This window comes from Sylvia atricapilla, chromosome 6 (genome assembly GCF_009819655.1).
Source record: "Sylvia atricapilla isolate bSylAtr1 chromosome 6, bSylAtr1.pri, whole genome shotgun sequence".
NCBI classification, from domain to species: domain Eukaryota; kingdom Metazoa; phylum Chordata; class Aves; order Passeriformes; family Sylviidae; genus Sylvia; species Sylvia atricapilla.
The window spans coordinates 1,309,494-1,337,453 of NC_089145.1; the positions used below are offsets into that span (position 1 = coordinate 1,309,494).

General features: G+C 40.9%; 1 protein-coding gene across 1 annotated transcript in view; it reads left to right on the forward strand.

Annotated features, from left to right (window-relative positions):
* SHANK2 (SH3 and multiple ankyrin repeat domains 2) overlaps window positions 1–27,960 on the forward strand; it is a 243,135-nt gene that overhangs the window by 107,562 nt on the left and 107,613 nt on the right. The window contains exons 13-15 of the mRNA XM_066320448.1: window positions 6,113–6,188; window positions 22,594–22,676; window positions 24,339–24,463. Coding sequence (XP_066176545.1) covers window positions 6,113–6,188; window positions 22,594–22,676; window positions 24,339–24,463 — 284 coding nt within the window. The remainder of the gene's footprint in view (window positions 1–6,112; window positions 6,189–22,593; window positions 22,677–24,338; window positions 24,464–27,960) is intronic.

The window sequence follows — 27,960 nt, forward strand, 5'->3', positions numbered from 1 at the left end:
AAACCTCTCTAATGGAATTTCCCTGAATTTAATGCAAAGTTGCTGCGTCGAGGCAAAGCCATTAAGCCAGGTTTCACCTGGCACCTGCCCTTTGCTACAGGCCATCACTTTGGGTTATGCTGCTGCCATCAGTGAGAACACTGATATTTGCAGGAAATATTTGAACTAGTTGCTGGGAGGATGAAAAATGTGAAATAAGGTGTTATGATTAAAAACAATCGTACCCTGAGTCAGTTCTAAAGAGCTGGAACATTACACCACCTGAGCTTTGTAAGTGAGCAAACCATCGTGACCTTCAGGATAAATAACATTTTCAACAGATGATAGTGCCAGCAGGCAGCTCATCAAGACTTCTTTGTTCTCCCTGAATTTGAAACACAAGATGCCTTTATTTATGTGTGCAGGAGCACTTTGGCATTGACACGGAGAGCTGGTTTTTGTGAAGCAGGTGTACATATTGTCAGGCCACGATCAAAGACCAGGCAAAGTGTGCTGAAGTTGCTTCGTTTTGGCCTGACTTTGTAAAAGCTGGGTATTTTGTAAAAGCAAGGATCAAACAAGGTGCATGTGGACCAAAACCATGTTCAGCTGCTAGAACCTGAGGCCAACATCCAGCTTTTTACAAGCTCTTCACTCTTTTGCTTTAAGATACATTTTACTCTGTAAAGCAGGAGGGGGGAAAAAACATCTCTCCTCTCCCAATTAAATTCTTTTGATGAGATCACTCAGCGCTGTATCTGTGGCTGTCCCTGACACTGAGTGGCTTAATCCTCTGCATCAGCTGAGACCGTGGTCACAGAGCTGCCACAGGGCTGGAAATGAGGGACAGAGGGAATGGAGACCCTCAGAAACCCAACAGGAGAACTTAAAGGAAGATCAAGTTACCACATTTTGAAAATATTCTGCAAATGAGGGAAGAGCTGCAGAATTCCAGAATTGTGCAAAGACCTGATAAAGTTGTTAGAACAATAAGAAGCAAATGCTTCCACAACTACTTGCTGGGGTTTTATTTTTTAGATATAAGCAAGCTTTTTGTTAAATTAAAGGAAAAAGTGATGACACGGGAAACACTCTTCTTCCATAACGCCTCTCCAGCAGTTACATATCCAAGGTCCAAGTTGCATATTTCAGTTATTAAGGTTTCTCTTGCAAACAAACTTGCTGATTCACTCCATTGATCAGCCAGTTCAGCATCCTTTGTGGGTAAACAAATTCTCTGTATTCCAGCTAATCTTCCTCTAAGGATGAAGGAAAGAATCAACACTCAGTCTTCCTTTCTTTTTCTGAAAATAAGATTTAGTAGGGAAAAAAAAAAAAAAAAAAAAAAAAAGGCAGAAGGACATCTAAGGATTTGTTATTCCAGTCAGGTTGTCCCTGAGACATTTTTATGCTCATTCTCAAATCTGAAAAACTTCAAAAACCACTTAAAATTGGCTATTTCTCAGCTTTAACTGAAAGAAAAATCAGCTGAGAGCATCACATCAACTGAACACTGGGACTTAAAAAAAAAAAAATCATCCACTAACTGAAACAGAAGAAACATTAATTAAAGATTTTCATTAATTTACAACTTATAATGCCTAGATAATTTTTTCTCTTGATCCTCACAGTTTATCCCTTCAAATGAGCATCAATTGAAGCATCAATGTTTTTACCTCAGATTTGCAAAGATATGAAAAAGATAATTGTAGTTTCTTCTGAATTCTTGGGTGGTGCCATACCTGCAGCTTTCACTTTCATGAGTTTTTATAACCCTTTATCAGAACCAACGATCAAACAGTTAATAGTGAAAATTTCCATTTCTCTTTCTTCATCCCATTTTTTGTACATTTTTTAGAATCCGTAATCCTACAGCGTGTGATTTGGAGGATCCTTGAACTTCATCTTTCCTACGGCTCAAATGAAATGCTCAAAGAAAGCAATAAGAAATGTGACCTTAAACAATTGTATTATAGGGCTGAAAAGACTTCACACTTATCACCTTTTTAATGTACCATATTTAAAAAAAAAAATCCAGTTCTGATGAATCTCCATTTCCTAAGGGGAAAAGGGAATAAATAAAATAAGTTACTTAAAATAAGTAAAATAAGAGACTTCACAGTTTGTGGTATGAAGAATATTTTTATCTTTTAATGTAATTATTTTCTGGAGCATCATTTGGTATGGCAGATATTTTGGATATACTTGGGATAGAAAAATGCATGCTCTTCTTAGGGCTGTTTTCAATCCCATGAATTTTTTCTGAACTTTTTTTTTCTGGCCAAATTTGGATCAATTTAAGGAAAAACTCTTAAGATAGGAGCCCTGTCTTGTTGCAAACCAGCTCAAGTGTCCTTGAATTGTGAATTTCTGCTGACTTTATTATTAAGCTGCTTTATTATTAAGGGTGGGAGGAGAGAGGGAGGGAGAAGAATAACAGGGAGAGAAGCAAGAGAGCGAGGTCCTTGTTCCGACACATTCTATCTCCTTTTGTGTTGAATATTCTAATTTACAGTGACCAACCGGCGCAAGACACAAAACCTACAAATTTGCATTCAGCCTATGAGAACTGCTAAATCACCATATCATCCTGTATTCTAAACTCTAAAGACTACTCTTCGTATCTACTTTTTCCTTGATGCCTTGGCAGGGTGGAGAGGGGCTGCATTCTTGGGTCCTTTTGTTTTCTGTCCTTCACCCTATCTCCAGTTAATCACCATCTTCCTGCCTGCCATGCCTACACCTCAAAGCTGGCCTTCATTTCTATTGCACTCACAGGTTTTACATCTCCTGTATTTCTTACCAGACAATCATATCCGTAAGCCCTTCCTGCCCCATCTTTCCCAACAGGGAAGGAAGGAGGAAAAGCTGCATGTTCTGGGGTGGGCACAAACCCCACCTTTACCCACCAGTGGTATCTGGGGAGAGCCCGCTGCTCTCTGTTGCCTCCCAGCATCACAGCACAAATTCTGCTGTTCCGCTCCTGTTTCCTCTGCTCATCCTTTGGACGTGCTGGTGACTCTGAACCTTTCCTAGAGCGCCGGCAGGCCTCTGACAACATCCCTGCTGGCAGAGCATTCCCGCGCAGTTTCCTTGGAAACACGGCGCAGAGATGCCCTGCCAGGAGCAGCACGGAGGAGAGAAGGAATTGAGACAGTTGCTTTGGGATTTTTCCCTCTCCTAGTTCTTTACCCTTCCAAAGCAACATCAAACATGTAAGCAACTTACTCCCGGCAGGCCCACGGTTGTTATGTGGGCTGATACAGGGCACGAGTGGCCTCATCTGGGTTGTTTAGAGTCCAAAATTTATTTCTTGCTTTTCATGGCAGTGATCTTTCAGCTTTAAATAATGCCTGCAAGATCTGTTCTAGTCCTGTGGTCACTTACGAGACTGAGGCAGAGAATCTGCAGGAAGTTGTACGTTTATTCGGAGGAAAGCCCTCCAAACCACTCCTGAGATGGAGGAAGGAGGAAATGTTTGCCACCTACACTTTCTCAGCGCTCACCCCTCTTTGAACCCTATAAATTAAATTCTAGAAGGGCAGGGTTTGAGCATATTGCTCACTGAGATGTCTGCAACAATAAATGATTCTAATAAAGAAACAGCTGGGGCTTTATTATTTGGATTGCCACTATTGCCCAGGGCACACAGCTTATTTCTGATGCAGCTCCACTGGCTTCAGTGGAAAATGGACCACGAAAAAATTGTTGTGTTCTTATAGTATTTACTCTGGTAAAATATGGCCTTCTTAAGAGATCTAGAAATTTCAAGTGATATCTCAATGCTTCTCTCTTCTTTCAATGTAAAGGAAACCGGACCATTTTTGTAAACTCTGCTGTCTGTTCTACCTCTTAGAAAAAGTTTTTGAACTCATCCAAATTGATGTAGGGGCTTTTCATCTGCGGTGACTGATCTTCCTCTCAGTAAGAATGCAGTATTATTAAAATAATTATCTTTATTAAAATAAAACTGCTAAATAATGCCTTTCTAGACCTTCTTGTCCGTATCTTCTTGCTGGTCTTTCTTATCTCTCTGCAACCAAGTTTAAGAAGAAATCCTCCAAAGATTCTGTGGGTGAAAGCTTCTTAAACAATGATGGGGTTGTTAGTCTTTGGTGGTTCTTATTTACTGCAAAGCATTTTGATAAAAGTGCTGGTCTTGAGAAAACCTGGGGCATAAGAATGGCTACACATCCAGGGAAACCTGGAGCTAACCCCCTGGTGCTAATATACCTATAACAGCGTTACTGTGCTATATTTGGCTTGAATTCAGAACAGCGTTTGTTAGGCATTTGCCTATGGGTTCTTTGTGTTCTTTTGTCAAGTGGGAGAATGGAATCCTTTTTCAGTCCCCGTTTCATTCGGATGGCAGATTCCTGGTGCTCTCCCCCCTGCTCCTGGGCTTGTGTGCTTAAATAGGGCAGCCTGGAATCTGAGTTGGAGGTGAGGGGAAGAGGGTAATTAGAGAACTTAACACAGCAGCCTGGGAAACTGCCACTTAGCCTCGAGTTCAGTGCCTCGCCAGGCTTCTGTTTTCCCCAATAATCCCTGACTGCACACAGAGGAGAGGGGGGAAACAGAGAGGTGGCAGAGCTGGGGAGCAGATCCAAGCTGCGGCTGAAGAGTGCTGGCTCTGCAATCCTGGGGAGCTGAACAAAGCTCTCTGTCTTGCTGTGCCTTCCCATCCCTCCCACCCACTTTGTATTCCTTATTGCACTGAAATATCATGCAATAGAAAACAGATTCTGCAGGGGGAACATCTGGCTCCTTAAGGCTCAAGCAGTTGCTTTAAGATTTCAAAATATTCTTCATCGTAAATGATTTCTTGTAATCATTTCTGAGGGAGTTCTGAGAACAGGCCGGGGGAAACTCAAAGTGGACCCCAGGTTTATGATTTTCTGTGTTTCTCCTGTTTATGTCTCTTGGTATGAACCTGACTTTTAGAATGTGAAAAAAGGTGTGAAAAAAGAATGTTGCTCGATGGGGAACAGACTGCAATTTGTGCAGTAGGAGCAGGAATTTTGGGTAAAGAAAAGGCCTTTTAGGCAGAAAACACAGGCTGTAGGTGAGTGACAAAGGGACCAAATAAACTAAACTATCAAGTAGAGTTTATATTATAATAGAGATTTTCTCCCTCTCCTGTAGGATGGAGGCTGACTGGTCTCCACAAAATATATACAAATGTAAATATTCCTGGTTTTTCCTAGTGCTTTTCTTGGACCTTGCCAAACTCTGAAGAAATAACTTTCTTGCTCTTTCAGCCAGCTGCAACCTGCACATACATTTCCAGCTGGAATTTCTCTGTGTTATGGATGTATTGGTATTTATGCCTCCAGCTGGGGGCATGATCCAGTTACGTGTTAGCTGCACTGGTTAAAACAAGGAAATACACATTTTCCCCACTCTTCTTCCCCAAGTCTTCCTCCCAGGACTTTCTCCTGCTCCTTGGCTGTGTTCAAAGCCCTTGGATCCTGTTCTTTTTCTCTCTGCAGCCTTGCCCTTGGTCATTTGGCAGCACCAATCTCTCAGTCCTTTGTACCATCCTTAAAACGGTGCCACAGAGGTGCTGTGCCTTGAGGGTTCTGTCTGGCTTGGAGAATTAATAAAATCTCTTGGATTGTATCAGGCTGTCCTTCCATGGAGAGGCCTCCAGCTATGCAGATGAGACTTTGATTGTCATAATCTAAGCCAGAAACTTCTTCATCTGATTTTTGATGTCTCTTAGCCAAACCAAAGGTGATTCCATAGGAGGACCAACCTATAGTTAGGCAAAAAATATTACTTTGCATATTCTGGCTATTTTCCTAACCTTTCTGATATCTGTTGCAGATTTTTCTTTCTTTTTTCTTCTATTTTGCCTCTTAGCTATAAAAGAATGCCAAAGTTTTTGCCACTGAAACTATGAGTGGAGCTTTAAAACTTGTGAATGATGTGATTCATGATCTCCAAGAAGTTCTCCTTATTCACATGATGTGTCTAATGTGATAAAAGAGTATCTCCAAAGCCAACTTTTTTTTTTCCCCCCCGAAATGCCTTGAAACTACGTTCATTCACTCTGAGGGAATATAAACAAATGCTTCAGCACTTGATTAAGAAATACAGAAGTATTGAAAATTCTTTTTTCTCTGTGCAGAAACACGAATAGATAGAACAAAGAAGCTGTTTAGACACTACACGGTTGGATCCTATGACAGCTTTGATGCTTCAAGGTAAGAATTTTTCCTTTTGGCTGCAATCTGTTTACAAAACCTTCCCAGGTTTTATTTAATTGTTACTTTTGGTTTAGGCTTTGGAGGGGAAGAGGGAAGCAGATCACTAAACAGATCTTCTGAGGGTACCATTTAACTTCGAAATTGGTTTTTATTGCAGTTTACTTTGTTTGTATGGGATGGGTGTAGAGAATTCGGGAGCTGTGAAGTCATGAGTTTCACTGTTTTGGTTTGGGAGTGGTGAAAGAGATTTGTTGTTCCGAACAGCAGCTTTGGAACCCGAGTAGAACTGAAGCTGCTGGAAAAGAGAAATTAGATTATTTATTTGTGGAGAATTCATTATTTTGAAGCAGGTTCTTCTCCCCCATGGATCTACCTTGAACATATAGCTAACTGCTGCTAGAAAGGATGACCTTTAAAACACAGAACCTCAGTTAGCTTTTGGTGTCTTCTTGAGGAAATTTTGGTGGCACGCTGGAATTATTATGCTTTTCTCCTGAATGTCCAATTACAGCTTGGATTTGGGGTTTTTGTTTGTTTGTTTGTTTTTGTTTTCAAGGAAACCACATTTATTGTAGGAGAAAAAAATCTGAAATGTGTAAAGCAATGGCGGTGTTTCATGTAGTACAATATTAAAAAAAAAAAAAAAAAAAAGAAAAACGTGGCAACCGTGGGTTTTGTTCTGTGATCTTAGATTTTGTTCTGAGGTTCAGGCATAGTTTTTATGATTTGAACAATTTGGGGAGGGAGTTCCCAGCTGGACATGGTGGGATTGACTGGGGGAGTTTAATGATGGCAAAGTTGTCCAAAGAAGGTGTGAACCCATACTCTGAGACAAGCTGTGCCAAGCAGACTCACTAGTTACTGAGGACGTTTGCAGTGAGAAGAGCTGGCTTTTTTCAAGGTTCTTTGAGTGATCACTTGTCCACAAAATCCATATCCTTGTCCCTATATTTCAGTGTGAATGGGTAGGGTTGTTTCTGCAAAAGAGAGAAGCTGTGTCTGCTGCATGTTGCCTCAGAGATATCAAATAATTCCACTTGGAAACCTCCTGCTACTGTCTAACAACAGATCTTTTTTCATTAGAAAGTGTCAATTCCATCAAAACCTTCCTTTCCACCCCTCTTTTGTTGTTGTTGTTGTTGTTGTTTTAGGTTGTTGGTTTATTTCTCTGTGGTTTTGATGTTTTTTCCAGAAGGTATTGGGTCTGTGCATTGCAACAGTAAAGCTCTCAACAATGTACCTTACCTGATTCGGGACTGAGCAGGAGAGAAAATCAGGAAAAAATGAACTTTTGCACAGCCTTATATATATTAGTTATGAAGTCTGCAGTTGACTATCTATTAATTGTCTGAGTAGAGAGAGGGAAAAGCAAAAGAGTTCTCCTGGCAAGGTTTGGAAGAAAACTCTCCTTGAGTTTCCACAGAGAATCCGAGACCCAGTGGATCCATTTGGAAGGATAATAGTGGAAATTGAGAGGAAAAGGTAGGAGGAGGCAGAATTAATGTGAAATTCCAAGAAAAACAGTGTCAAGGTACACTTGTTTAACAGGTTTTTTTCAGCAGAGCATGGTAAATCTATAATTTTTGTAAAGTAACACCAGGAAAACTGAAAAACCAGTAACACTCCAAGTTGTGTTTCAGGTACTTGGCTGAGGCTGCAGATCAGCTGTGTGTGCATCTGAACGGTGACTTCACTGGTGCTTGCCTATTGCTGCTAAAGCAAAAAGAATTTGCATTTCAGAACCTGTCTGGAGATTAATGTCTCTTGGTGGTACATCCAGATTTAATTCCTCACAAGGGCTTCTTCAGGGAGGGGAATTATTCAAAGAGGCAAACAAGGTGGGAAAGTGAGAGCAATTTTTGATATTGCCAGATTTGTATTGCTTTGATTACTTTCTCTGTTATCATTTCGTATCAAAGTCGGGGAAGAATACATTAGAACAGATTTAACGCTGGCAGCAAAGGCTTCATAAACATTTGTCAGAAGGCAATTGTGCCTCTGTGCTAAGAACAGCTCTGAATCCAAAGTATTAACAAAGCTGATCCAGTTCCTTTCTGGAGATGATGTGGGGGAGTGAGGGGAAGTGTCTGCTCCCTTCTCTCTTTCCTTCTCCCTCCCAAAGGGCAAAAATTGCTGAGTAGAAACACTTTGTTCAGAAATCTGTATTAATGGGCTTATTCACATGCAGGAAAATACATTGTACATGGCATTTTTCATCTTGAGGAAAATGTGCAGCTTGAGTAATGGAGGTTCATTAAATCCCATTTCAGCTTTGCATAAGAGATCAGTTACCCATACATTAACTTCAGGAAAATGGGGAGGATGCTTACTAATGTGGAGAAAGGCACTGAGGCTTGCTTGCCCTTGCAAATAGTCACTAAATATCATACAAATGCAATAAAATATTTGAAACTACCAGGCCTGATGTTTTATCTGCTTTAAATGTTGATGATGTGCCCTCAACAGGGAAGAGTTTCTTCTTAATGTCTATCCTCTTTGAGTTTAAATCCCCACTCCTTGTCCTAAAGAGCAGATACACCACTAAAACTGCAAGGAGATAATGCAAGACTGCTCGGCCACTTCTCTGAAATTTTCTGTCTTCTCTGGATTTGTTAGCAGTTAAATGAAATGAAATTATTTGTAGAGCATGAATGAATTAATTCATCAAGGTCAAATTCTGGTTTATTAACAGAAAGTATTGCTAAGGCATAAAATGGATGTTAAAATTAAAAAAAAAAAAAAAAAAAAAGAAATTCCTTATTTTTAAAAGCTTTAAGCTAAGGTAAACCTTTAGAAATGATAATGTTTAATCTGCTTTTTAACTGAAGTAAGGGAATTGATTAATTCTTTCAAGATGGAGAAGTGGATTGTTCAGTCAGGAAAATATGTGGGATTAATTAGTTGTTAAATTTCAAGTGTAAAATATTATCACCCTTTTAAATTGAATGGGACTGATAATGCAGCGATAAGGTAGTTTTATACTCTGGAGACATAAATAATATGAGACAGTGTGGTGCTATGTCAAAATGACAAACTTGGTGTGATGGAAAACATGATCCCTTGCCTCCCTGGATTTTGGAACTTTTGGACATGACAGTGGAAACTTTTCCTGCTCCATTCATTGCATCATCCCCCACCCCCAGCAGAACAGGGCAGCAGCAAAAGTCAATAGCACAGCTGAATGCCAACCTCAGTGCAATCAAATATGCGCATAAATGGGATGTCTCCTTCCTGATTCTGTGTCTTTTTTTCACAGAATTATTGATTTTCACATGGGGATTTTTCTCCAGACACTTTAACTGGTTCTAATCCCCGCATGGAAGAAGATTTTCTGGTGCCTTTCATTGATGTCCCATGGCTCCAGCAGTATTAAGGAGCTCGCAGGAGAGGATGTCATGACAAATAACCTTTTCCAAAGGCTGGTTGCCACCACACTAATGACAGGACCATATTGATTTGCCTTATGGCTTTTGTTCTGTTTTTCTGGAAGAAGACAAAGAGGAAAATAGGGTGGTGTGATCTGTTAGAAAACTTAATTAAAAGCTTAATTCATCAACTCTACTGTCCCTACTTGGAGTCAGGTGGCAACATCCATGTCCCACAAGTGTAGAAGGTGACAGGAGCAACTCTTCAAAAGCCAATTTTCATACAAACACCGAATAAAAAATGGGGAGATTCTACTCAGATGTTCTTTCCAGGCCATTCTCTGCTGCTGTTGTCATCTGCACTGTCGGATAGAGCAGCCTAAGCTTTAATCCTGAGCAGCTCAGAGGGACTCCTTGGCACAGCTGAGGCTGTCTGCCCCTGTAACTCAGCATGCTGTAGTGAGCCTGGTTATATATATTTAATTTTCTTAGCCCAAGCAATGTGCCTGTTGGATACCTTTGTCCCAAAGTTGTGATGGAAGTGGTGCTGTCTTGGTAGTTTAAACATTAGGTCTGTTACACACCTTTTTATAGTGGAAATGATGCAGAAATACTTCCTTCTGGTTCGAGGTCTGCTTTCATGTGGATATTTCACTTAAATAATCCTCCCTCTGGAGAAATGCAGTTGCTCATCTCTTTAAATATAGATTTTTAAAACGATGAAATATAGATTTAAAGCAGATGGAAATTTTGGTGGAGTTCCGGCTATTGCGAGTGGTGAGGAATGTAGAACTGACAGGGAGCAAAGGGATTTTCTCCTGGTTATGGTGGCCCCGTGTCCCTTGGGGTGGGGAATTTGGCATATGTGCTTGCTGAGAGCTGCTTGCCTGGCAGCAATCCATTAAATCCTGGCAAATGGATCCTTGCAAAAATTGAGGGAGGCTGTAAGAGCTGTTGTTGTATTTTTTATCCCGCTTCCCACATTTTTGTGTTGGTTCTGCCCGGGCAGAACAGTGAGAGAAGTGTTGTCATACGGAGAATAGATTGGATTTTCTGAATTGGGGTGAGAACTGGATGAACTTTCAGGTGCCTTTCAACCCAAACCATTCTGGAATTCTGTGAACTGCTCTTTTGTTTGTTTTCTGTTGGATATCACCAGTTCCACTGTACTAATGTTTCCTGGGAAGTCTGTACTGTTCAGGTGATCTCTTGAAGGAAATGGGAGTGAGGAGATTAAAATGGTGCTATGCACTAACAATAAATCCACAATCTGGGACTGACACATTGATAATAAGTGGAAAGTGATTTTACAGCTGTTCTTACCTGCAGGCATATATTTTATACAAATCTTTGGTTTTCTCTGGTGGAAACAAATAAAACCAGCAGCATTTTAACTTTTTTACTGTACACATAGTTCAGTTTTTGCCTAGAAGATGGTAACAAAAATATCTGAGTATGCTCCTCATTGTAATTAAATATAACCCTGTGAGACAATGATGTGGTTACATCTGAAAGCTCTCTGAGATTTTAAGGATTTTAAAGCTCTCCGAGATTTTATTGATTTTAAATCTCTGCAGATGTGATATCATGGTTCTTTTGGGCACAGAGAACAGTCAGCACCAGCCAAATTGTAGAAAAAAGTAGTACGTCAAACATTTTGTGTGCATGTGATCTCACCTGATGTCTGAAGTTATTTTGTTGGACTTGCCTGTTGTCTGTTCTCAATTAATTAATTAACCATCTGATGGCACTGAGCTGCTCTTAATGGGAGGCAGAAAGGCAAGGGTAGCTCAGTTTTAATACCTTGTGCCTCATTAACTTGAAGAGCATAATTTGATGCAATTTGAAGAATTGCATATGTATTTAAGCAATAATTAACGCATTGTAGCCTCCACGGAGCAGGTGGAGATGTAAAATGTGAAGTTTTTCATTTCCAATTATTCAATTTTTAGTGTAAATTCTTTTGGTTACTAATCAACAACTTTGTACTTTGCCTCCCCTGCTGTTGTGTGATGCCACGATGGAGCTTTTTGTGCTGGGGACAACAGCCAATATTGACAGGAATTGCTGAAATAGGAGTAAAAAAGGGTGTGTGTGTGTGCTGAATTGTGGTGCCTCTCCATCTAAGCCTGTACTATAATTGCTCTATTAAGGTCTAATACAATTATGGTAAAATGCAAAACTCCATTGCCAGTGATAGAAGTTTCCATTAGCTTGTAAGTACATTTTTAAGTTGTTTTCTGCCTTGTGACAGTGGAGTTTGCTCACCCATTTCAGTCAGATTTCAGCTTTTAGCAACTAATGGTTTGGTAACTAATGATTAAAATGTGCCAGGCATTTTCTGGGCTAAGATGTTTACCTAAATTTTTAGTGATAGGTATTAGCAAAGAGACATCAAGAGCTAAAAAAACCCAATATACAGCCTTTCCCAAATCCAGAATTACAATGCTGCTTCTGAAAATCTTTCAGGACCTACCTCTAGTGCTAGTCCAGACCTAACTGTGTGCCTGGGGTAGCTGCTTGCAAGGGCTGGATTTGGGGGCTGTGCCATTTCCTGCACAGCAATTGGTACTCTCAGGCTCAGCAGGATTTCCTCTGCAACTCCTCCGGCCGGATGCTGGAGGACAGCATGGATTTAAATGTCACCACTGAAAGCAGCAGCCTGTGTCCTGTGCATGGCGGGGAATAGATGCCTTTTTCTTTTTCCCTTTAAATTAGAATTGAGGAAATGAAAAATGAAAAGAAAAAATGAGTGGAGAGGCAGAAAGAAGTTTGTGAGGGTGTGACACCAGATCGGTTAGAAACAAGAGCCAAATAATCAGAGCAGAGGAAAATGGGAGATGCAAATGGGATTTTTGGGGTGGAGAGGGGAGAAAGGAGAATGATCAGGTTTCTAATAATTAGTGTTTTCCATTCCTGCATCCCAGCCCCTGTGATGATTTAATTCTCTACCCCAGGGCAACTTTGGCTGCAGTGCTGTCACCTCGTCACCAGATGAGCAAAGCCTCCATATGGTGCCTCTGGTTGGGAGTGATGCACTTGGAGGTTTTGGCAGCCCCAAATGGAACAGATAACTGGTGAGCTCGCACTGTGGGCTTGCCTCCAGTGGGAGTGATTTAAACCACTCTTCCCCCCCACCTCTTCCCAGGCAGATTCTCACAAATATTTGTTGCATCTGGAGAATTTGCTCTATGAGGTGAAATTCTCAGGGTGGCTGGCAGGCAATGTATGTGTTTTGCTCCTGTTAAAAGCTGCAATGATCCAAAATCGGAAAGGGGTGGATTTTCATGCTCGCTCTGTTCTGTGGTGCAAAAGGAAGGTGGTGGGAGCCTTGTTTGTCCTGGGACAAACCAGATATGCTGGGGCTGTGTTTCTTTTAGAAATGGAGCCAAGCCCAGCAAAGAGGGAGCAGCTAAAGAGCAAACGATAGTTGGTGGGGAAAGCATTCACCTGGACTAAAGGAGGTCTGGGCTCGAGACCCGTGTGTGTCAGACTTCAACCCACAGCCTGAGCTGCTGGTGCACGCCAGGAACCTGCTGGGCAGAGCAGGGCTGTGTCCAAGCCCTTCGAAAGTGTCACTCTTCCCCTGAGCCAAGAGGCAGATGCTCTCTCCATCCTGGTGGATGTTATGGGATGCTCCATGGGAATGATTGGCAGATGCACCGATTGAGTAGCTGGTGATGCTGCTGGGGCTCCCTGCTCTCTCTGACACAAAATGTCAGCCTGCTTTCAGAGGGATGATGTCTGACGAGCACTAAAATGTACCAACAAAACAAGTGTCACACAGAAAAGGAGCTCCTGGCAAGGTTCTGAGCAGAGGAATAGCGAGTGTTAAATGTGTGCACTAAGAAAAAGTGGCAGCTGCATTTTTAGGGGAAAAAAAAATCTGTTACCCGTGTGTCTTCTAATTTCTCTGATTTTTTTTAGGAGCCCAGATAACAGGATTAAGAGTTAGGTGCTCCAGTTGAAAACAAGGGCTGATACTGAGTAGATTGTGGGATCCTTTAGACCGGTGTGTCCGAACCTGGAGCAGTTGCACTGATGGCAGAGGTGGTTTATACCTCTACTGAAAACACTTCTGGCACCCTAAATTCTGAAATACATTAAAATCTGTGTATCTGAATTGACTTGAAATGATAAACCAACATTTTTACCCTGTCTCCAGTAGACAGAAAACGAAAGCTTCATATTCCCAGAAATTCCACGTCAGTGCAACCAATGAGCTGGATGTGAAAGGCAAGGGGGCAATAAAGACAGGTTCCAGTTCAACATTCACATAATTAAGAGAAGTCATGGCCAATTTAAATTAGACTGTAAAGTCAGTGATTTTTTTTTTTTCACTGCTACCAGCATTTTGGGCTAAACTGGCCATGCTTTGATAGAATTGCTGAAAATGACGATGCTGGTAGGCAGGGGAGCAGTTAAGATGGACACTTTGTCTTGCAGGTGAGCAAAATTTGGAGTAGACTCAAAATAACTCAAGGGCTTAGTGCAATTAGAGAAATGGAGAGTGAGAATATATTTCAGAAAAGAAGGCAGAGTTGCCACCTCCTTTCTGATGTTAATAAGACTGTGAAAAAAACGTGATTAGTCAGGATTTTTAAAGGGATATGTGAAAATTTAACCATAATTCACATCACCTTTACAGCTCATTTGTGCAAAATCCTAGAAAAATCAAAATTTCTCCCTGTACACTGTATTTTTAAAGCTCTTGGGGAAGAATAAAGATGTTTTCAGAAAAACTTGATGCCTTTGGTGAGGCCTCATTTGTTTTGAGACAGAACTTTAAACTTACTCGTAAGTTATGTACTAAAGGCATAACACTTTTTGTCATAAAAATTTGCAGTGTGTTTTAAGCTGATTTAAGCACTGTACTCTTCTGTACAATGCAGACTTGTAAGTGAAATACTTCCATCTGTAAACTGAAATGAACAGTCAGGGCTACTCAGTTGTGATTTGTTTTCCAAGGGGTGCAGGAGAGGAGGGTGATAATTCATCCTGCTCATTGCAGCAGGGTGTGATGGAAAACCTGAGGGATCCCTTAAAACTAATCTGAAACTCATGTTTATCACCAGTCCTGAAATCACCAGTTTCTTTCCCTTATTTTTTAGTTTATTTTTGTTTAGACTCTCTTAGAGCAAGGAGAGTTATAATATCAAAATGCACTGTGAGGTTAATAATTGTTTTAAAGACTTGCAAGGTCAAACTGCTACCTTAAAGGGCTTGTAACACATTTAAAAAGTGTCAGTAAAACACTTGCTGTTTGCTTTCTTTTAAACCCAAGGTGAGACTGAAGTTACTTCCCTTGTTCTGCCTTTGCTACTTGTCCTGTTTGATAACCCTGAACATGTTCCACTCCTTGGTGCTGAGGTTGTCTGTGATAATAATGACCAATTTTAGCAAAAGCAGCAGGAAAATTATTAATAAAAAAACCCCACCTATATAAAAACCCAGTGAGTTTAACATCTATGACTATTCTTCCTTTTATCGAAATACTTTACATGTTAAGATGATTAGAGAGATAATTCCTATTTCTCTGTGATTTGGTGGCAACATCAGCAGCTGGTTTGGGGTAGGGAAATACAAACCTAAACAGAAAAATGTTTATTAGATAAATATTCTGGTTACCTAAACATCTGTGAGTGTTTGGACAGCCTGTTTGCTCAAGGCTCATCATATTAGCAATGAATATTAATATTTTCACAGTCCAGGCTCACGCTGCTCAAATGCTTGATAATTAAAACTGAAAATTGCTGGTAAGTATCAGGTGCAAGTGGAGTGTCCTGGAGCCCAAAATATTCCCGTGCTAGGTGGAACATCTGTGTGAAGGGGCTGGAAGGACTCTGGGCTGTAAAACTCTCCTGTTCCATAGCAGAAGGACTCCTGCCTGCGTGTCCATGTCTGGTTTTCACTTTGTCCTGAGTGGTGTTTGAAATGACTGTTCATTTTTTTTAAAGACAAAGAAAATTAATTAACACAGAGGAATGAAGCTTTTGTTTTTTCAGCTCATTTAAGCTCATTTTGCTACTCTACTCACGCCCAAGGATTTTTTTGTTTTCTCTCTACCAGTGCAGATGTGAAAGAATAATAACATTTCTCTTAAGAAAGGCTAAAATACTGATTTTTTATGAGTGTGTATAAATATATTCATACATGGGTATCAATATATCCATACATATGGTACATATATACCCCATATAGATTTGCTTAGGATTATGAATTTACCACTGACTTTTTCATAGCCTTCATATCCTATCCTGAGATTCTGACATAATACAGAATCAGACTTTTCCTGGATGATTTCTCTTTCCAGGAAGTTGACTCCCTGGTTTGCTGTATCAGTACTTTGCTTTAGTTGTTGCAGTTTCAGCAGTGTAAGGTGAAAACAGGAAAAAACCCCACAAGTACCAAAAGCCAAATCAATTTATTTGAAAATCATTACTTTAGATTGGCTACTCCCTTATCCTGCACACCAAAAAATACAATATTAAGTGTAATTAAAAGCTGAATAAAGGAATGTGGACTGAGGGGGAGAGAGAGAGACAAAGTTTCTCCTTGGTTCCACCTAAAGAAATTATCCAACTACTTTGAAGTTCTGTTGTGAAATTTGGTATTTCTCTTTTAAACCTGTATTTTTTAGTAAAGTTTTATAGCATAAACCCCTTGAAGTGTACAGCACTGTTACTCTCTTTAAGATAGGTTGCTTCTTTGTAATGATGGTTGGTTTTTTGGTTCTTACTGAATCCCTTCCTGGCTGTTATTAGTGTGAGTTTGGGGACTTAGTGAAGAACTGTTCTTTTTTCACCCAGGGTATTGAGTATTCAAATCTAATAAGGATGGCTTGGTTCCTTCTTTAGAAGTGCGAATGAAACACCTTTTTTAGGTGGAAGATGTGATGTGCCCTGTCAGGTTTTACTGGAGCCTGTGTGTACTCACTGTGGAGTACAGATCCAGAACAGGAGAATATCTCCATATATTTTAAAACAGCCACAGTTTGACATATCCCTCTTTCATCAGCAGATTTCAAAGCAAAATCTGCAGCCTTGCTGTTCTCACGATCAAAGAGCTCCACGAGATGTTTAATAACTCTGGAGAAAGAGCACTGATACAGGAGATTGGAAAGACAAATATGTGAATATGGGGAGGTTGCAGGAGTATTGCTGGAGCATCCTTTCTCATTTTCCTGTTCCTTTCTCTGGCTTGAACACAGCCAGCTGAGGAAGACACAGCTATGCTAAGTTCACCGTGGAGAAGCTAGACCATGACCTTTCTGTTGCCATTTGAAATTGTTTGCCACAAATTATAAAGGCAGAGAGGAAAGCAGTGCAAGCAGGGGTAGTGGTGGTCTTGTCTGTCTTCTCTGGGTTTTTTTATTTGAGTGCCAGTTGTGCCAGTCAGACACTGGCACACAACCGATTATCTGTGCCAGTAAAGATTCTGCTCTTGGATTTCTTTGAGAGCACCTGAGAAGCTGAGATCCATAGGCAGCACAAAGCATTTGATTCCATGCTGCCCTTCCACTTGCAGCCCTCATTTTCCTATTCATTTTTTATAATGAAATAGCAGAACAACTTGGAGAGTTTTTAGTTCTCTGTGATTCTCTTCATCCCTCTTCCCTCATATTTTAATTATTGTAGCACATGATCGTACTCCTTGGACTTGCACCTTCAGCTGCTTAGTAAGGAATTCATCAATTTGAAGTTTACTGCTCTCCAGTATTTCTGTTCTGATGCTGGGTTCTATCTGCCCTGAGGAAAGTGCTGAGGTACCGACCCATCTATTTGGAAATATTTTCTTTCTTCTCCAAGTTATAGCTTGCTGTAAACTTCCAGATAAACACGTTCTAAAGGAAAATCTTAGCTTTGTCATCTATGACATTAGATTGCTCAGCTGTACAGAGGGAGCCAACCCCACCCATTCTGGGATCCTAGGATTCCGTGGAGGGAGGGGTCACTGTGAGTTTGGATGTATGGTTGGCTACATCCCACCGTGTCTGTTTGGGTTGTCAGTGGGGTTTTTTTAGGGACAGCCTGTGTATTTTCCTATCTGCTGTGCACAGAACCTGCTCACCTCTGTAGCTGCTGCCTCTTGAACCGGTGGTTGCTGCTGTGCCTGACACAGGAGAGCTGTGAGAGCTCTTCTCTGAGACCTGAAAGTGGGTGGTCAATGCCTGGGAAACTTGAGCAATCACAAAAAGTGTCTTCATTAATCTTGAAGGCCTTAATTAGTAGGATTAGCCAATTTTCCTGAAGCCATTAGAGTAGCTGACTATAAATTGTAAGGTTGACCCTTTTCAACAGTAACAGGAAGTGTTTTCCCGCTGAAAGTTTGCTATATCCTACAATAAGGTTTGCTGTAGACATAATTTCCATTTTATGTGGTATCAGGACAGGCTACTTCCCGAAAAAAAAGGAGAGAATATTTTAGATGTGACTTTAACAGGGATTGACTGTTGGATAATGCACAAAGGGCTCCTCCCCCTGAACAGATTTCCCAAATGTCCTTCTCTGGCTTAAGCATAACCACCATAAATTGGCCATTTTATCCTGAGAGGAATTAGTGTGACTGCTTCCAGACATTGCATATGAATTTATGGAATGATTTAGATATCGTTTTATTGCACCTGGCAGAGCACTTGTTTCTTCTAGGATGTATCTAGCTGCGAACTCAGTAGATCTTTCCAAAAGATTGCAGTTGCAAGAGTGCTGAGGAGAGGAAAAAGGGCTAATGAAGAGATCTAGATTTATTTGGCCGACTGAAAGAAGTGAGGTTCACTTCTCACTCAAGGGGGGAGCAAGTCCTGACTGAAGGGCTTGTGGACTCAGGGGCTGCTGAAGCTGAAAAGGTTGGGTTACGTTTCCAGGGGATGCATGACTGCAGAGAATCAGGAAAATAATTCCTTTTTACATTCTTTTTTTTTTTTTTTTCCTCTGCCTTGGGGAGAGACTGACAATATATCAAACAGCCACTTGTGTTTCCAGATAATGGTGATAATTTTCAGTGGAGTGTCCTCCACATGCTATTTTGCAGATCGAAATCAGCAATGAAACACTTGATACAAACTTGCCTAAACACATCCTGTATCCTGATAGTCTCAACCTCTGTAATTTAGTATCATAACTTGTGGAATAAGTCATGCCTTAAGATAGGGTGTAGTTATGAGAACAGGAAGCCAGGTTCCGTGGGCTTGCCTCCAGCAGGAACCTAGACTCCAACCTTTATTTTCTTCATGCAGGTCTTTATGAAAGGCTTGACATTTCTCCTTCCTTCCTTCAAATATTATCCTAATGGTCTGTTAGCAAAGCAGAAATTCCTGCTCTTTTGAAAAGCCCACACAAATGATGGTTGCTATGTGGAACAGTGCTGAGTTCAAAACTCACAGTATCTGTCTGACTGTGGACAAATCCTTGTATTTCACTTTCTCCACTGGTCAGTCTGTAAAATCATGGAAATTGTAACAGCTCTGCACAGTTCTTGAGCCTTAAGTTGTTAAGGAAACTACATGAGCTGATGAACAAGGATCTTTTATAATATCTACTGCTTGAGTAAAGCAGAGATTTACATTGACTGTTACTTTGGCCTGAAGTTTTTATGGCTGTGCTCCACACAGAAATATCTTGCACTTGATAGGATGTCTTTTGCATTTAACTTTGCCTGCAATGAATCTTGGCCTTACACAGCCCAAAGTCAAAGCATTGTGTGCCCTATTTAAGTAATGAGCTATTGATTTTAGAATTACTCATTTTATTACCATCTTATGGAGCTGGTCATATTCTGAGGTCTCTGAAATGGAGGCTGTTTAATTTCGGTTTGGGATGGGATAGAAATGGACTTCAGGGATTTTACCTATTGAAATCTGGCATATCACAGGTAACAGGGACTGCCTGGCCTCACACAGAGCTGTGCACTCTGCTGAAAGAGCCTAGGGAGAAATTCCTCCTCTTGCTTGAGCTCAGGCCTCTGAGCAGGCTCCTACTGTAATGCCACCTTCATTTGTCACTGGTTGCTGTACCCTGTGTTCTGCTGCTAAGTATTTACAACACCTCCAGGATCGAAGAGACGCTGCCAAGAAGTCTCATGGGGAGAAATTCTGACCTACTTTTTCATTTGGCACCGCTTTTCCTGCCAGGAGCAGGTGGACTGCGAACAGCCCTTCAGTGCAGGGTCCACCCTGACTGGCACAGAGAGCCCTGGCGTGGTAAAGCAAGCAAAGAGCAGCACTGCAAACTGTCAGAGGTTAAACTCTGCCCCTCTTCTGCCCCCTTTTCTCAGGAATGCAAACTTTTCTGGGAGAAAGGGTGTGGAGGTGGCAAATTCAGCTCATTTTTGTGTGTGCCTGTTTGTCTTCCCCCCTTTTCCTGCTGCTGGAACTTCATTCTGTAGCACCGGGGTGTGTGTGGAGAATCAATTTGCTTTCTGTGGTTACTTGAACAAGTTTAAGTTACTCAAGCCATAGGATTTTCGCAGGTTCCCTACTCCTAGGGAACATAAATGAGAAGAAATGCTGATTTTTTCAAGCCTATATTTTTTACTTTCCAGGCTGTGATGCTGTTTTCTTTATGACTGCAGCTGTATATTAGAAGGCTTTATTTGTCAAATAATAGAGATCAATTTGTGTGTTTTCTCACCAAAAACCATGCTGTGCTTCTCCCTCCCTTCCCTCTCACCTCCTGCTCGCACATAACTTTGTAAAACATTGGTAATTTTGTATCCCTGCTTTCAGTACATGAATTGAAGAATAAAACTGGATAGTTTATGGAATAGACGTGCTGTACATGAAAAGAAAATCAAAGAGTTTTTTTATATCTTTAACCTGTACGTTAGGATGAAGTGAGCCTGACTTGACAATGCCCATCCATTTCTGGAAGGATCCTGGATGCCTAATTATTTTATTTTATTTTATTTTATTTTTTTAATGTAGACTAGATGAATTGATCCTGAGTTTGCTGAGCTGATAAACTTCTGAATTCTGTACGGAAATGAACTGACACAAAAATGGGATTTGGGGAGGGCACACGAGGGGGTTCTTTGAACCAAACTTGCTATAATTAGGATCTCAGAAGTTGCCTTCTAAGCTCTATTAAGCTATTGATTGGTTACAAGGAAACTTGAAGGGAATGGGTTTTATTAATTTGACCAAGTATTAAGAAAAATAACACTGTTGTTATCTTCAGTGGATAAGCACAGGGACCCACCTTGAGAACGTGGTGGTGAAATGAGGGAAATAAGCCAACGCACTGGCAGGAGCAGTCAGCTTCTAGAACATCAGGATGTTGATGGAGAGCTTCAGTGGGCTCTGAGAGCTGCATATTCCATCCCACCTTGATATCCCTGAGCAGGGGAGTGTTGGGCTTTCTCAAGAAGCAGAAGTTTTTTAGCAGTAAGAAGAGGAAATGTCTGAATGGCACAGTAAATTACAATAATAAGTTGAGAGACATAAGAGCTGTTGGTGCTGATGGAGACCATCTCCTGCCCACAAAGTCACCGCTGTGGCAGATTGAATTCATGTGTGGTGTTAAACACTCTGCAATTTGGAAGACAACCTTACATCATCGCTTCAGCAGCCATGGGAAGTTTCATCCCGCAGAGTTGGAAAGGCACCAAAAGGATGGTCTGTGAAGCACGAAAAATCTGGGGTTTGGAGGCTGTCCATTGGTGTCCTGATATCATCATCCCTCTCTTTGTTCAGAGCTTTAAATAAAAAGGTCACAACAATTTCTCTTTATTTAGTTTCTCCCTCCCCCTGGGCATTATTAATGGCCCTGAGGCAAATCCAGTCTCTCCTTGCATTCCCTGCTTTGGGGACTGGATTCTGTACGAGACCAGTGGGAACAGAAGTTGGCTAGTAAAAAAATTAAAGAAAGCAAACTTGCTCATGCTCCTTTCTATCTGAGCTAGTTCTGTAGGTATTTAAAAGCAGCATAGTTTTCAGTGCTAACAATTCATGAACTTAACCCCTGCAACTCGTGCTGTGAAATGCTGTGGTACCTAAAAGAGCATTCAAAATTTTTTCTTCCTTTTTTTTTTTTTTTTTTTCTTTGATCTTATTTTTAGTAACTTCATGTTTAATGAAAGATTTTAACACCTTAAGGCTTTTACAGATCCTTCCCTGTATCTGAAAGGTCCCATTTTAATGTGTGTTTTGTGCTTTTTTCTTCATCTACCTTCTACTTTTATCTTAGCCAATGACAGTGAGATTCCTAAGGCTACTTTCTCTTTAAGGGAATACTGCTTACATAAATAGTCCTTTACACCATCTCCTTGTTTTATAATATTAATTGTTTATCAGGGGACAGGAAATATTCCTTTAGAAAATGTGTTTTCCTGCTTGTGCATGCCTTGTTACTATTTCAATTATGCAGATTCTTGATGCTGTGGAAATTTGTGCTTGATGACGCCAAGGCAGCTGCACGTTGTTAGCATTGTAGGCTGTCAGATGATCATGTGGGATTCTTGCAGCATGCAACATTCAATAGGATTGAAAAAGGGCTTTTGATGCAAGGCATAGCTTTCAGAATATATTTGTGCCTTTTAGTTAGCTAATAGAAAATCATAATTTATTATCTTTAAATTTAAAATGCTGCCTCATTTTTCTTCTGGTTGGTTTCATTTTGGCTTCACTAGAAGATGCATCTGGTACATCCACGATTGAGGAGTTTATTAATGATACTGTCGTTCAGTTCACTTACTTTTTTTCCTTTTAGAGTCCTAGCTAGCCCACAGATTACATGATCACATGTTCATCCAGTCATTCATATAGAACACAAACCACCATGCATGATTTCTTCTTCTTTCTTTTTCCTCTCTGCCTTTTTTATTCCTTTTAAGTTGCTTTGTCATGTTCTCTTTTACCATCCAGCTTAGTCTTTGTCTTCCCCTCGCTGCTATTTTTTCTATATTTTCCCATGCTTGGTTACTGCAATATTATTTGATTAACGGGCTGTGATGATGATGAACCTGCACACTGGAGGAGCAGCTACTACAGTGGTGATGAAGGGATGTAATAATGGTCGCTATCCTCGGAATTCTCTCTACAGTGACTGCATAATAGAAGAAAAGGCAGTGGTCCTGCAGAAAAAAGACAATGAAGGATTTGGATTTGTGCTCAGAGGGGCAAAAGGTATGTGCTTCTGTGTGTGTGTGTGTGAGTGTGTGTGTGTGATGTGCAGTGGCATGAAGAAATTTATACATCTCAGAATATAAGCAGGAATTATTCTTGGTGCACTTGGTTGCTAGACAACAGGATTCTCTGTATGCTATACTACTCCGATGGATTTCGGTGCCTTCTCTCTGAAGCAGTTTGCATTTTTACATAGGAGAAGCACTGCATAATCGTTTTGGGGGGAGAAAGTTTTGCCTGTATTTTTCTCATGCCGGTGGATGTAGTATTTTGCCATTAATCTGTTCTGTCGTGCAGTGTACTTACCTGTGGGAAACCTGCTTTCCTCATAAAAACTGCTGCTTTATTTCAAATGCCAGCCTGATTAAACAGGGCTGCGAGTAGGAATAGACAAGAGAGGGACGTTTTGTTCAAAATAGGTGGGGATCTTCTGCAAGGTGACATTGGTGCAGTTTTAGTATGAAAATATGATCTTTTTTTATATCTTGAGAAGCTGCACGTATGTTGCATGGCCTGTAGTGTGCACATTTTTAAAGCTGTTCACATGTTAAGCTGCACGGCACTTCTCTGTAGGCTAAAATCTATCACGGTGGCATTCCTATGAGTTAAAAAAGGCATTCTATTTAATACTTTGCTTTTTAACTTTCAGTGCAGTTTGCTCCCTTTATATTAAAAAAAAAAAAAAAAAAAAAAAGAATATATATATATATGTGATGGTATGTCCCATCTCTTGCTCCCCCTCATTTCACATGGGTTCTCCCTTGCCTGAGCATGAAAATTATTCCATGTCTTCATTCTTGGGACATGGCTTTTGCTCTCCCTGTTCCCCACCCCTAAAGCCAAACCGGTGCCCCCGCGGATTTGCAGGGCTGGGAAAGCTTCGCCAGTTTTAGCCAAATGAAACGTTTGGGGTTGAAGCAGGAAAGCCCAAGGCACTGCCTGATCTCTGAGCACTGGTGTGGGTTATCCGTGCTGTGAGCAGGGCTCACTCCCTCTGGGCGAGCCCAGCAGTTTCCCCCAGGTTTTCTCTGTAGCAGCGGGGGCAACTCAGGTGAAAGACCCAAGGACTTTTCTGCCCATGTGTGTACGTGACACAGAGGGGCAGGCAGGGCTGTCACAGGGCCAGCTGTGCCTCCTGTCCTAAAAAGTGATTTCTCCTGGTCTCTTCTTTGTTATGCACGTCTAAATTTAGGAGGGGAGAAAAAAAAAAATCTGGTTGATCTTTTTCATCCTTTGCCACCCACCCCACCCCCCTATTTGGCCAGATGCTCTCTCCCGGCTCCAGCACATAATTCGTTTTTAGGTGGATGTTGCCAGAGTTACAGCATTCTGCCAGGCACAAAATAAGGGTTATTTGAGCCAATACTGAATATCCTGGAATTGATACAGAACCCAGCTACTGCCTGGTGCAGCTTGATTTGGTTTGTGTCACGAAAGGAGCAGGTATTTGCCCCTCTGGAAGGAAGACCTGTGGATTGGTATTCCAGAGGGGTTGCACTCTGTCCCCAGCACCCTGATCTCCCGTGAGGCACATCTCTCTCACGTCCAGCACCCACCATTTTTTAACCCTAAATTGGAATGGCCAATGATAGGCCTGTAGTCAAGTGGTATTTGCAAGCACTCCATAACTTTCTTTTTTTAATGTGGTATTTATTTTTAAAGCTGACACACCAATTGAAGAATTCACCCCAACTCCAGCCTTTCCTGCTTTGCAGTACTTGGAATCTGTGGATGAAGGGGGAGTAGCATGGCAAGCTGGCCTGAGAACTGGAGACTTTTTGATCGAGGTAGGAGATCCTGAAATTTGATTCTCAGTGCTCTGTTGGGGAGAGAGTGATGTTCCCGTTGGAGAAGTGACTCTGGAAAAAGGTGTGGGATGCCTCAGAGCAGCGAGTTCTGTGGGCTAACACCAGTAACGTGCTTCGCTTGATCAACTGAAAACTTCCTGCAGCATTCTGGAAAGCAGTGACAGAGAACAATGGTCAGGCTGGCTGGGAATTTTCTGCTTGTTCTTTTTGTCCTTTGGGAATGCACTCTCAGAGATATTTGGAAGGTCATAGTGTCATCTTTCAGTTATTGAAATTTAGATGAATTTCAATATTTATTGTGAGCTATCGGTTCTGGTTTCTTCTAAATATTTTCAGGGAGTAACCAACATTAATGACTTTTTATGCAACTGTTTCTGCACTCAGAAATATCCATGGTCTAGTGGAATTTAGTAACCATGGAGAATAAAGCAGATTACTTTGGCTTGAAATTGAATTTTTGCAACACTACACTGTAAATACAAAAAAATAAGCAATGGATGTTATTGCAGTATAAATTATTTTATAAAAAGGGTATATTTGAATACTCTGTTCGTTCATGCCAAAAATATCTTCATGTTTGATATTCTGGGGGATTTTTTTAGGTTTTGTTTAAATAGTTGGTTCTCCTTTTGAGTGTTGCTGGGCAGTTTGCAGCAAAATCACGATTTGGGGTTTTTTCTTCCTCTTCCCCCCACAACCTTTTCGTGACCAACAAAGAGATGCTGTGGTTCTGTGAACCCGAGTATTGAAAATAGGTTTTTTGAGATGGATTGATCAAGCCTTGTCTGCAATATCTATTGATTTTACAGTATTTGATGTGTTCTTCGGGCTCATGCATGGTTTGGTAAAATACTTCTGGTGTTACAACGGTGATTTCTGCAGAGCTGGCTTTTGCATGCGGGAGAGGGTACAACACGCAGCTTTTTTTGGAGCGTGCCTTGAACTCCCATGGTGATTGCATTTAAATAGTTGCACCACTTCCTCACACTGTAGCCGTGAAAGAGCAGGCTTTGCAGGCTTCTAAAGTAAATAGATGTGCGTTTTTATCTCTGTCTTCAAGCACATTTCCCTTGCTGTTTGTTTACTTAAGAAGAAGCGTTTAGCGTTTAGCATTAAAGACCAGCTTTTACAAATGGAACTGCTGCGTTCCCTGGGCAGGGATCCTTCCAAAGCTCTCCCTGTTCCTGCTAGGTGGGGTTTTGAAACAAGGCTGTGTTTTCAGAGGTCGGTTTTCTTGTTACACTTTTGATCCATAGGACGTATGGAGAGTCTGTACTGGCAGATTGCACAGACAGAACCGATGGTGAACAATGTGCAATTTAATTCATTATGGAACGACAAATATGCCCGTGGATTTTTTTAAGGATCTCTGAAGGGGTGGAAGAAGGCTGAGTACTGATTCTTCACAAAGCTTTACTGGGGTTATTTTTTTGGCAAATGAGAGAAGAATTAGAATTAATTGTCTAGACAATTTACTCCTAGCCTTAGCTTAGAAGAGCAGCTAAACATGCACATACAGCGCTGAATCAGGAGGACATTAATCCATACTCCAGCATATTTGTAATTAATTCTGAAAGAAGCCATTATTACATGCAAATCAAATCCATTTCTGTGTAATTTATGTTCGTCGGGGTTATTCCATTCTGAATTTTGCAACTTAATTAAGAGGATTTGATAATCCTGAGAAATGACAACTTGGCTGTTGCAGGAGACTTTTCTGTTGGAGAAAGGCAGGAATATTTTCTGTTTTATGGCCAGCATGCAGTGCAGAGGCCTGGCTGGGTGGAGAAAGCCATCTTTAGAGATACTTACAGTGGTGCAAAAGACTGTTGAAATAGAAGTCCACCTGCACTTCTAGGAATGCCAAGCTACTTTGTCTTTTGTGTTGAATGAGAAGATTTAGATTTCCATGCCAGCAAGTGGTTGTCAGCCCTGGTGTAGTCAGCCTGCCTTGCTGCTGAATGATTTCTCCCATGACTCTGAAGTTTATGCCTCTGTGTGCAAGTGCCACCTCAACCGTTTGTAAGTAACATCAGGCATTTATCATAAATGCCACATGAATAATAAAAGAGTTAATGGGCAACCAGGATCCTAATTAGTGCTATTTATAACACTCATGGCAGGCGCCGGGTGTTAGGGAATGGAGAGTCCAGTTTGGCAGGGAGCAAAATGAGAGGCAGAGCAGATGTTTCATTCTTGCTTGAGGAGGTTTGGTGGCTTGTGGAGGTGAGGGGAACCTCACTCTGGAAAGACAGGTTTGACCGGGAGATAGATCCTTTCTTTGGAGAGCACCAGGGTAGGAGAAGAGGAGAAGACAGGGCATCGTTTCTTCATGTACAGTTATGGTCTGGAATCTTCTGAAGGAGGGAAAACTTCAATACCAACTCTGAGGAATTATAATAATTCCTGTTTGGTGTTTATATATGTGGAGGAGAGCAAATAAAAGATCTGTACAGACAAGGAAGAAAAGGTGCTGTCTTGCTCCAGCAGATAGATGGAGTAGGGATTACCTGGAACAGCTGGCATCGTATCATATGACTGAGTTTTTATTAAGTGTGCAGTTCCTGATTCGTCCAACCTGTACAATTAATTTTAACATGAGACTTCAGAGATGAACATTACGCTTGCCCTTGGAAACAGTGCTCACAGAGTCTCCATGGAAATTTCTGACAGTGTGTGGTTTGTCTCCTCCTTGCTTCAAACCCAGCCATGGTTTTTTGTGATAAAAATTGTAAAGTGTGTAGTGGCTTTCCTGGAGAGAGCACAGGGCTAATGTACTGGAAAAGTGCAGGAGTAGTTTTAGAGCTGAAGGAGTGAGGTAGAGGCAGCTGTCGATAGATGTGGATTTTCATAAGCAATTCAAGAGATGCCAATTCAATGTGATTTTTTTTTTCCTTAGCTTTGATGAACAATAAGAAAACAAGGATGGGTATGATTTGGTTTTTATAACTGAGATTTTACAGCTTGCCCAACTATTTTAGTTGATGCTTTCTTGAATCTTAATATCAGCCTGATTAAAAGGATAGATAGATAGATAGATAGATAGATAGATAGATAGATAGATAAAAGTAAAGCGACGTATTAGGCCAAGTGCTAAATATTGCAGTCTCCATTAGAAAGGGGTTAAAAATTGCATCCATCACGAATTCCTTTGTAGGTCATTAATAACTCATCAGTGACTGGATTTGTATGCTATAACTGCTCAGGTTTGGAAAAATTCAGAGACTTCTGCCTTGAGGCATGACTTCAAGAATTCTTAAAGGTGGGGTTGTGTTGGAGGTTTTCTTTGATGACATATACAAGTCTAACTGTCTTTGAGTACAGAAATCCATTAAACTGTAAGGCCTATTTTAACTCAGAAGAGAAGTTTTTTGAGGGTTTTAGTGTGGTAGGATATAGATTGTCTTTTAAAATTAAACCCCAGTGGATTATTAACCATTTGTTCTTGTTGTCCCCATGAGTGTGCAGCTGTTCTG